This window comes from Setaria italica, chromosome IX (genome assembly GCF_000263155.2).
Source record: "Setaria italica strain Yugu1 chromosome IX, Setaria_italica_v2.0, whole genome shotgun sequence".
In the NCBI taxonomy this organism is placed as follows: Eukaryota; Viridiplantae; Streptophyta; class Magnoliopsida; order Poales; family Poaceae; genus Setaria; species Setaria italica.
The window spans coordinates 53,035,874-53,046,792 of NC_028458.1; the positions used below are offsets into that span (position 1 = coordinate 53,035,874).

Here is a 10,919-nt window from a genome sequence, read left to right on the forward strand (position 1 = left end):
ATAAGAACCTGAGCGAGGTTAGCCCAGAACGAAAGTTAATCACAGCTCCTCTCCAACCAATTTCAACTTAGACAAAAAAAACATGGAAAGCCAAGAAATGTAGTGGTACTAAATTAATAAGTGAGGGGATTAACGCACTAAATTATTGGTACTAAAGTAACTTTTTTAGTGTGCTAAGCAGTCCAAAAAATTCTTGCCATCCCAGAGCTTCAGATATTTTATAATAGCTTCATTATTGAGTACCCTGTACAGCTGGAGACATAAAGCACAATACGAGAAGTAAAATATTACCTCAGGAATATTGGCACTTTAAATTTACAAGAACCCGTTAGCGTTTAAACATCACGGGTACAGGAGTTACAAGAATTTCCAAGCACTTTACCCGCCACTTGTTCCATGAATGCTTTCAGCACTACATAAAACTAGTAATTAACTGCTGACTAACAGGGTGGTCAGTTAGACTGGACACACTAGCCAATTTGCATCCCATCCTAAAGGAACCAAAGAACCCAGAGAAAGGCTCACATTATTATCTCCACTCTAGCCCGCCAACACTCCATGGATTTCTTAGAAAGATTGACAAATAGCGAAGAAATCCGCCACATGTGCTAAGCTAGTAAGCATGGACTTCTCTAACAAATTCTGAAGCTAATTACTCTTCATCAGAGAAAAATGATGGGAGATCCACAGTTTTTTCCTTGACTTTCCACAATATACAGGGACCTATACTTGATATAAGGGACAACAACAGCAGCCAGCACTGAGTTGATCGGCTGGAACACGTCCCTTGGCCTCTTCGTGGTATTCTTCTGTTTGGCCATGCTTTGCATGGGATAAGGAGCACTGGGAATCACAGGGCACCCAAGATCATGAGGGGCTAGAAAACAATGGAAGATCATTCCACTAGAGTGACAAACAGTACACCCCTTCAGGAAGATTCCCAGGAACTGCAAAAGACATAACATGTCTTTCAGGAAAAATTCTACGAGTCATTTCTGAACCTGATGACCCCTCAACTGCTGCTGCATGGTTTCGGCCATGAAATCTTCCCAAACGATTTACAATAGAAATTCTCTCCAAATCTTGGCACTCCAATTGCACATCTAGCATCGAAGCCCTCTTGTTCAAGCTGCAACAGGAGGCAAATTGTGTTGATAAAAAAAATTAGTGTTTATGACTTGAGCTAAATGCAAATGTATAAACATGAAACTAATTTAGGAATCCTCCTAGTGATACAGAGTGCAATAGTTATCCTAAGAGCGGTGGGAACTGGTGTCATGTTCTCAGTCAAAAATAAATATCAATAAATGCCAACCAAGAAGCTAAGGTCTATGCAACTTACATCTGCATGCAAAATTAACTGATTAACTAGTCAACTGTAAAACAAATGAAGCTGTAAGGGACACAATACAGTCAACACTGTGTTGGTCTTCATTAGTACCAGCACTATGAAAAATAAAAATAAAAACACATAGTTACAATTCAAAATCATTTGTTCAGACACCTCCAAAGTACACTGACAACATATCAAGTGCAAACTATTGCACTTAAGCTTCAGTTCGGGTGTTAAACTAACATGAAAATTCTGTGGCAAAATCGGATGTTTTAGTATATTAGGTTTGGTAGAGTCCTTGGAAATTTCAGCCCAAAGCCCTAAGAAAGTGGACAAGGGAAAAAGTTATTATTACTACTATAATGTGTCCAGTTTCATTTCTCTTTTCCTTTTGATTTACTATTTACCACGATTTTTCCATTTGACTTTGAAATGTTAAGCATAGGCAGAGCAACAAAATACAACGGTGCCAAAACCTAAAGTTATAGCACAATGGCAGCCTGAACAGTGATTGTGCTTGATTCCTTCCAAATTTCAATTTCAATATAAATAAATGGCATTTCGATTACAACTTTCCAAGGTCTCAGTCCAAGGGCTGCCAGAAATTCCAAGCAGTAATATTGTGCTGCCAGAAATTCCAAGCAGTCAGAAAGAATATACTAGAACATGCGTCTTAAACATAAATGCATCAAAGCAGTAATGTTGGGAAAGTTAAAGAATCATATGCCAATGAGAACCATGACAGTCATTAGCCATCTCATACCTTACAAAGTCATTTTCCATCTTCCGGATTCTTCCAACAAAGACTTCCACGGCCTTTGACACTTTGCCTTCCATTTTCTTGGCACTCGTTGTTTGTTCAGACGGGCTAGTCCATGATAGAGTAAAATCAGAAAATCTCTAATGATAAAATCCAATTCGATGAGGATTTGATTTGAACAATAAGGTGGCCCAAGTAAGCATTCCCTTCATGCTTGTTAAAAAGAATAAGCAAAAGCACATCACAGTAATCATTCATTTCAGGGAGACTTACTTATTTTCATCGTCCACGGGAGAGGAAGAGTTAAATGATGATGATGCCGCCATGCTGCATGCATCCCTTAGTGTCGACATTGATAGAGTGTATGTCGCACTTTCGAAAGCGGATACAGCTTGTGCTCTGAGAATGGCTGATGGTATAGCAGGGAGAAGTTGCTGAATCAACTGGGTTGTCAAAATTAGCCTCTTCCGCGGTAAATAATTTAGAGGACCATCATCTGGAGTTTCTGCATCATCCTGTTTCAGAATTTAGTTCAGCATCAAGATTAATCTCTTTCAACCAGTATGCACAAGAACTAAACTAGCTGAATCAGTAAAAGCTGTACTAACCTTCTCAATCAACCTATTAGCTGCCCAAGCCCACTCCATCTCAGATGTGCTGTGAATGAAGTAAAGGTTTTCATTTTTGTGAGCAACATCAGAACCATATAAATGAAATATACTTAGGAGTAAAGGAGAAGTCATAGGGACTAAAACACAGAATAAATCGTTATAAAAAATATAGAATATGTCGAAACATTACTGGGACCTGCAGCACAAGGTAGAATGTATACCTGATGTTCCTCAATTTTTGTGGACTCTCAATTATTTTATGCCAAGAAACAAGCGCGGACTCCATAGCTTTACGCTTCTTAGGCCTTCTCATCATTGAAGATACTTTTACATTGGAAGGAACCAAGGCGTCCATTTTTGTTGATGGGAGGTGATGCCCAGGCCTAACAGATAGGACAGATTCAACTCTGTTTTCAGCAGAGTTATTATTGTCGTTATTCCAAGAAGCTTTTGGAAAATTATATGGCAAAGCTGTGGTCTTCTGCGCATTGAGCATAGCAACACTCTGACCATTTCTGTAGTTTCCATAATGTCCAAACCAAGAAGGTGCCATTTGAGGGTTTATCCTTGGTCTCTCACTTCTTTCAACAGAATTTGATGCTGCACTTGTGCACATAGGCTGAACTTGATTTTGATTATCATTCTGTGCAGTAACCAAACCATGATTTGGACGCTCTCCAGAAGGAAGCTGAGAAGGTATATTAGGATTTCTCTCCTCACTCCTTGAAGCAAAACTCAGCATTTTCATGTCTGAAGGGAATGACCCCGGGACACCAGGGCTTCCAATGTTATCCACAGACGATTTGGTTGAGTTATTGGCTACATGAGCAAACCTTTGACCAGACTTCCAGTCAATCTGCGAAGCATCAGAACCAACATCAGGTCTTATTGTCTTTCCAATTGAACTGCCTGGATCAATATCCGTATGCCTCAAGGCTTGCATTTGATGCAAAAGAGAATAATTTTGCTGCTGAATGTTTGAAGGAGCTGGGCTTCCATGTAGCACAATGCCACCACTACTATTAGAGCTACTGTGGGAAGCATTCATGGCCTGAAAATTTGCTCCTGGGTTCTCCCCATGTTTAGCGCCCATGATGCCTTGCTGACGCAACTGCGCTAAGGATGAAACAGTATTGACGAAATTCCCATCCAAAGAAGGCTTCTGCAAAGATTCATTGCCTCCGGATACAGTAGCTCCAGTCGACTCAAAGTTTGCCTTCTGAGAAGATGCTAACCCTGAATCACTATCAACAGCTTGTTTTGAATCTTGGTTCTGCGAGTTCGCTGAACTTGTCGCAATATCTGACGGAGTCGCTGTTTTATGCCCTTGATCGTCTGCCTTCTGAGAGCTCCATAAATTGGAAGCTGCAGCATTATTTGGAAACATCATAGACTGGAGGATATTAGGTGTAATCTTGTTAGCTTGCATACCAGCTAAACGTTGTGCTGATATGTTTGTCCATACATTCTTGAACACAGTTGCAGAGCTGCCTTGCTGAGGCTGCTGCAGCATGGGTGCAGGACCAGATCTATCATCTGCCGCAGGATACTGCTGACCTGAACTTAACTGGGGAAAACGCCCAATTGGCTGCCCCGTATTTTCTGTTTCTGAAGCATGAAATGGTGAAGATTGAGAGTTTGTATGCGGAGGCGTCAAAGACTGGCTAGGGGTGGAAGGCAGCTGTGACCGGTCATCCTCTGGTGCCGAGTGGTCAGGTTGCTTGGCATCAACATTAGTCTGACTAGACCATAAGTTACCTGAATTTGATTGCCGTTGGGATGGTGGTGCCAATCTCAACCCAAATCCTTGCAAAGAAGGATGGTTAAGTTGCTGCTGGGCAGAAACAGCGCCGAGAGAATTGTTGGGCACATCAGCAACCGCATTGCTGTTTCTTGAGTTGTCCACTTTATGAAGAAGCTGAAGCATATGTTGGCTACAGATAGCAAATACATTCATCAGGCTCTCATGAATAGATTCGAGCATGTTATCTACAGAAAAGAATGCTGGAAGGACTAGTTATGCCTAGAAAGAACTACAAAACAACAGATAGTTACTTCACTGCAAAACATCCCAGTGGAATACAAAATATGACTATCTCATGTTGTGCATCCACAAAGATTATGGGCTGCTGGCTTATCATACTGAAAAAGTACACAGTGAGTTAACTTCTCCAGTACTAATGGGTGTCAAAATAGCCTATTAACACAGAGTTAGTTCATCATGATAAAAAAGAATAAAATACAGTGGTGCTAATGAAGCGGGAACTGAGACCTCACATTGCCAACTGGGATATTAAAAAAATTATAAAGGAATGATGTAATTCAAAATCGTTAAATGAAGTAGGAAGTACCTGTTTTGAACTGCTCTATTCTGAGACAGACCGGTATCAGTTCCTCCAAAATGCAATGCACTGGAGCTGTTAGGGAGACCATGTCGAGATTGAAGTTGCTCTTGTGCCATCATCATTTTCTAAAAATAAGGGAATTGCCTCATGAATAAGAACATTACAGGCATGGGTAATGAAATAGAAAATAGTGGACAAAAATCTCAGCCATATCTGTCGTGGAGATGAAATAGGAAGGTATACCTCATTTACTGAAGGCATACTATTGGAAACATGGGAGTTTGTGCCAAAATGATGCTGCATGTTATTCCGCATCTGATGTGACTGAGGTGGAAACAGACTATTTGACACTGGATTGCCTGGAGAAGGGCCAATGTTCATTCCAGAGCTACCCATAGACCGATTCTGCAACATGTAAGATGCCATTGCTTGCTGACTGGACTGACTTAAATTTTCGGATTCCTTTCCAGAAAAGACAGAATGCCTCCTGGGAGCAGAATCACTTGTTACGTGTTGCCCATGGTTTAAAAGGTGTGCTTGCCTTTCGTTTGGGGTTGCATTTAGATATTCCTGGTTGAAATCGCTTGGTCTTTGGTCTGCACTTTTTCCTGGTGAATCGGAGGTCTCTGGAACCCTATGTCCCATATTGCGATTCATTCCGACTTGCTCACCACTCCGACCAGTGATCATCTGATAATGATCCTGAGTCATCATTGAAATGCTTGAGCTCATCATGCTAATATTTTTACCATCTGAACTTTCATTTGGCATTTGTGCAGAGGTTATATCAGACTTCCTCTGCTGAAGTCTCTGGACTGAATTTGAATTACCTCCACCTGATTTCCAAGAGTTCTCATTGCTATTAAAGATATTTTGGGTACTGCTCATGTCTTGTCCAAGTGCATTGTTGGCTTTCCAGTCATTTTGGTTGTTGCTGGACTCTCTGTTGATGTTGTGATCAGCTGTATTTTGTTGTGACATCCAAAATCCATGAGTGCCAGGTGGTGTAGCATGTGCACCAGTTGACTGCAAATTATTTCTTACCATTTCAGATTTCTGATGCGCCCAAATTCCATTTGCTATGTGCGCCTGTTCTTGTCTACCATCTGATTGATTTTGTTTTAAGCTCTGCTGAAAGTATCCATTGTTGGCTTCTGAAGCAGATTGATGATTGTTAACAGGAGCACTAGGAGGAGATTCATGAGGCATTTGGTCCCTTCGCTCGTAGGGAGTTCTTATGGCATGCTGAAAACTGGCAAGATTTGGGTTATTCATTGTTCCCTCAGCATAGCTGGATGCTGGCGGAGGGCGTGCATTTTCTAGGTTCGTGCCTCTTAATCCAGAAATCTTATTCTCTTCACGGCCTGACATTGAATTGTTCGCAATTATTTGCTCAGGTTTATGGAAACTCAAGCCACTCCACTCTTCTTTGGGACTATTTTCACTGGTTGTAGACTGCAGAGCTTCCTGCATAAGGGCACTCCAGCTACCACTCTGTAGAGATGAGTAAGCACCACCATAGTTATCATTGTCCAAAGAATTACCATTATCATTGTCACCCCTCAACAAAGCTCCCCAGTTGCTATCCTCATCGTTCCCAAATAAAATTTTCTCCTCAGTAGGGTCAAGGCTAGCCCTACCACTTGCTTGCCCAACCTGCACTGCTGATTTCTCTTGCACACCCACTTGAAGCTCAACTTGGTTCGGCCTACCATGAAAATCTTGGGTTTGAAAACCATGCTGTAGATGATTCATCGTAACCGGACTGCCTGCCTTGATATTATCACCTTGACTTTGCATTGGACTGTTACTTAAGAAACCCCCTTTTCCACGAAAATTCTGCATCAAACTGGAGGCACCTTGCAGGTGAAGACCATGTTCATTCATTGAAGAGTTGAATGGCCTAGATGTCTTTTCAGACTGATCTGGACCTACCCTTGCCATCGCACCCTGAGAATCAGCAGGAATCCCTAAAAACTGGGAATACTGGTTTCCAGACCCCCTGCTGCTGGTGGCATGCATTGGATAAAAAGATTGGTCCACTTGGTGGGTAGCTAGTCCCATTGGTCTCATGGATTGATTCTGAGCATTCGCAAACATTGAACCATTAACGAAATTGCCCACACCAGGAGCACCAACCATCTGATCCCAATTTGCGTTACCATTATTCAACATTTGAGAGTTGCTCGTCAAACTTGGGTCACTGGTAGTAAAATTATGTGGCCATGCAGAATTCATGGCCTCATTGTTGGTCATTTCATTTGACATTGTCGACAATTGATCAGCAGGCAATGGTTTTGCAGGAGCATGAAACTGTCCAAAAGAGGGCTGCATCCTGGGCCCATGATCAGACTGTTGTAGTTGTTGCTGCCTCTGAAACTCCTGCAATTGCTTGAACATCATCTGCTGTTGCCACATCTGAAAATCGTTCTCACCCGCATGCTGAGTAGGGTGAAACTGTGACATTCCTGGAGTGTCCCTATAAGGGTCTAGTGCCCGTGAGAGAGTAGCCTGTTTGCAGTGGACAGATCCCAAACTTTCATATCATATAGAAATATAAGCAGCTATAAATCCCTTTTGCTTCTATGCTGAGGAAGATAAAACCACAACTACACTGCCCAGAAGTTCACTCTGAGCTGGTAAAACTATAAACTCAAGCTGCTGCAAACAATCTGAAGTTGTGCCCGTCCTTTATTCCTCCAGAGACTGAAAATGTTGAATAATCATTGCATCAAACAATTGTTGACATGTAATAACCAAAGAAACAAAACATATTCTAGTTACATATAAATTCCTCTTAAGATAATTCCGCAAGGGCAGGCAAACAAGTGACACTAAAGAAAATCACGAGCAGCAGAGGCATGAAAATTAATGGCAGAACACATCAGCTTTGACAGTACTGTGTTAGAATTTATTTAAGATAAAATGCAATAGCTTATCAAGACAAACAATTCAAGTTTCCAAACCTAAAATCAACAGAAAAGTGGATCTACTCTTGCTTAAAACTTAGTAGCATAGCCGATAAATGAGACAGTGGTTCAATGCAGGTGCACACAAAAGCATACACGGATCAGACAAGAACAGTCATGAAAGTGGTACAACTCAAGATGGGAGAAAATATGGGTACAACTCTCAGTTGGAACAATGGGCTTATGATTTGATATTTAGAAAGATGTTGTAGCTGATGTTGTCAATTAAACTATTGGCAAGGGAAGGAAAATTGCTGCAATTCATGTGCTGCATGCAACCCATGAGCAAGCAGTTCAGTATCCTACAGCTCCTCAAGACTGGTGGCCATATACAGGAACAGGATTGAAGGATGGTAATGACAAGAGCACAACAAAATCTAGCATTTTCATGATTAGCATGGACAAAAGGCATCTCTCACATGACAAAACACTAGGAAACTGAACAAGCAACCCAATGCCAAATAAAACTACCCATATGACCCCGACAGAGAATGGAACACCCACACAGCATAACAACTACATCTGACAGTTCACAAAAGGAAATTACAAACTAGGGTAACCTTGTTGGAGTACACTTGACAACCAGCTGTTGCTCATAATACAGATTCCCATTACCATTTAGGCACAAAATTAAGCAAACACAAGAGAAAGTTTAATTAGAAAATGTCAATAGTAGGGGGAGAATTTACTCCATACACTTGCTAAGGCCAAAGATCCAGCTTTTTCGCTCGTAAACATGGGATGCAGATGGCTAAAGCTTTGAAGACGAAGGAGAAACAGCAAGGAAGCAGCTTGAACGCTACCGCGTCCACTAGACGAAACATTAAGAGCTGAAAGTTCAAAGGAGCCGTGAAAAAAGGAGGTCCGTGAAAAAAAAATGGGGGGAAACTGGAACAAAGCGTGCCGCATCTACAGAGGCATCCCTAAATCCCCAAGCTTCTTCCCCACTGGGAGACGCCCAAAATCCCGCGCACGCAAGCAGCTCAAGCTAAGCAAGCTTCAACGCTCCATGAGACACCTCTAGGCAGAACCTGAGCTCGGGGGACCTGAACCCAAGCTTGAATCCACCAAACCCCAGTCCGTCCCGCACAAATTACCCACTAAAACCTAAAATTTAGTACCCGGTCGAGCACCTGCGACCAAAACACCGGGAGATCGAGCAGCACTGAGCTCCCAATTTCCCCACCCCCACAGATCCCCGGGGAGAAAAGCCCAAAGCATTCGCCCCCCTCAAAAAATCCCCAAACCCGATCACCGCACGGGCCCTCCGCGCGAGCCCCCGCCCGCCCGATTCGCCCCCTGCAAACGCTCACCCCGGGAGCGACCCCGCGAATTCCGGCCCGATTCGGGCGAGACCTACCTCGATCAGCGCGGCCTCGGCGCGACGGCGTCTGGATCGGGATCGGCGGCGCCGCGCGGCCCCGGCGCTCCCGCGTCCTCCCGTGGCGGTGCGGGAGCTAGGGTTAGGGTTTCCCGCGGCGGAATGGCGAGGGTCTCGAGCTCCGGAACGCGAGCGAGCCAGGCAAGAGAGAGAGAGGGAGCGCAGGCAGGCGAGCGAGAGGAGAGAGAGCGCTACAGAGCTGTAGCTCGGGGAGGTGGGGGTGCAAGATAAAGCGTGGCGTACTGGCCCTGCGAAGGTTTCAACGAAGGCGCCTCCGGCCCGGTTCGGCCGGTGGGCCCGGTTCGGCCGGTGCGGAACCGGGCGATCCTGGCCGTTGGTTCGCGTTCGGCGTGGGGCGTGGGCTGCCGGATCGGGAGGGCGGGGGTGACGGCGGGAGCTGACGGCGTTAGGGGAGGAAAGGGACGGGAGGATGGGGGGTGGTGGGGGTAGGAAAGAGAGGAGTGAGAGCCATCGGGATGCGAGCCCGCTGGTAAAGTGGTGAGTAAATGAGGGGGCCGGTTGGATTTACTTTTAAAGAGGGAGGTTGTTTGATGGCGCGGGGCGTGTAAAACATTGAATTTTACTGTACTCGCCGTATCCGGAGATTTGGCAGTGATACTCCTTGGCAGAAACAGAAAATATTTCGAGGTATGGGCATGATGATAGATTGATAGGCATATCACAAATTCTGATGCACTATTGTGTGCGTTTGACCATAAATTTTATTATATGAAATATGTATGTACGTGTAATCCAACAAAATTAGGTGATGATAGGCACATCGTTTCTTCTTCATTTAGAAATTATGGAGTAGGTTATTTTGCTTTTTTTAGGTTCATAGATATTATTATGCATCTAAATATAGTGTGCGTCTAGGTGCATAATAATATCTATGAACCTAGAAAAGTCAAAACGACCTATAATTTGGAACGAGGGAGTACGTATCTTCTAAGACACATTTTATTTTCTTAGACTAAATTGAAAGTTGTAAATGGAAGGTTTAAAGGTTAGATCGCACGTTTAAAAAAAACCATACTATTATATGATATATGGTTCGCATCCTAATCGATAGTGGCGACCAGCGTAACTTTCAAACTTGATTTTAGGTGGACTCGTGGATGTCAAGAAGTTAGTTTACCTTGCATTGCACAGTAGTCAATGATTAGTGACAATCCTTCATCAACGAGCAAACACATAACGCATGAGTTACCTTTAGCGGAAACAAGCCATGATCTTAGCTTTCTTCGGCTTCCGAACTGCAATGGCTTGCGAGAAAAATATATTTATGTATGCGATAACTATATCAAGCATGGCTAGCATAACGACCTAGTACGACTTTTATAAACACTAAAAACACGTATGTATAGATGCCAAGAGAAATCATAACTCAGATGCATGTTGGTAGCCACGCCACAAATATAGCACATGAAGCATCTTTGCTCTCGGATACTGTGAGAGTACATCAAATGTCACTGTTTGTTTAGCTAAGACAGCATAGGATCCAAGTTTTTTCCCCTAGT

The 10,919-nt window shown here is 43.2% G+C and overlaps 1 protein-coding gene across 2 annotated transcripts; it reads right to left on the reverse strand.

Annotated features, from left to right (window-relative positions):
• Positions 1-214: 214 nt before the first annotated feature.
• LOC101778793 lies at positions 215-9,596 on the reverse strand. Of its 2 annotated transcripts, none has more exons than XM_004985153.3 (8): positions 9,379-9,596; positions 5,293-7,755; positions 5,056-5,174; positions 2,926-4,638; positions 2,702-2,750; positions 2,367-2,608; positions 2,097-2,201; positions 215-1,129 (listed from the first exon to the last, which is right to left on the reverse strand). In XM_004985153.3, exons 2-8 carry the CDS (start codon positions 7,513-7,515, stop codon positions 904-906), a joined length of 4,677 nt encoding a protein of 1,558 aa, XP_004985210.1. In that variant the 5' UTR covers positions 7,516-7,755; positions 9,379-9,596; the 3' UTR covers positions 215-903. The 2 variants fall into 2 exon arrangements, with proteins under 2 accessions (XP_004985210.1, XP_022679115.1); XM_022823380.1 differs by lacking the exon at positions 9,379-9,596 and adding an exon at positions 8,715-9,156.
• Positions 9,597-10,919: the final 1,323 nt, after the last annotated feature.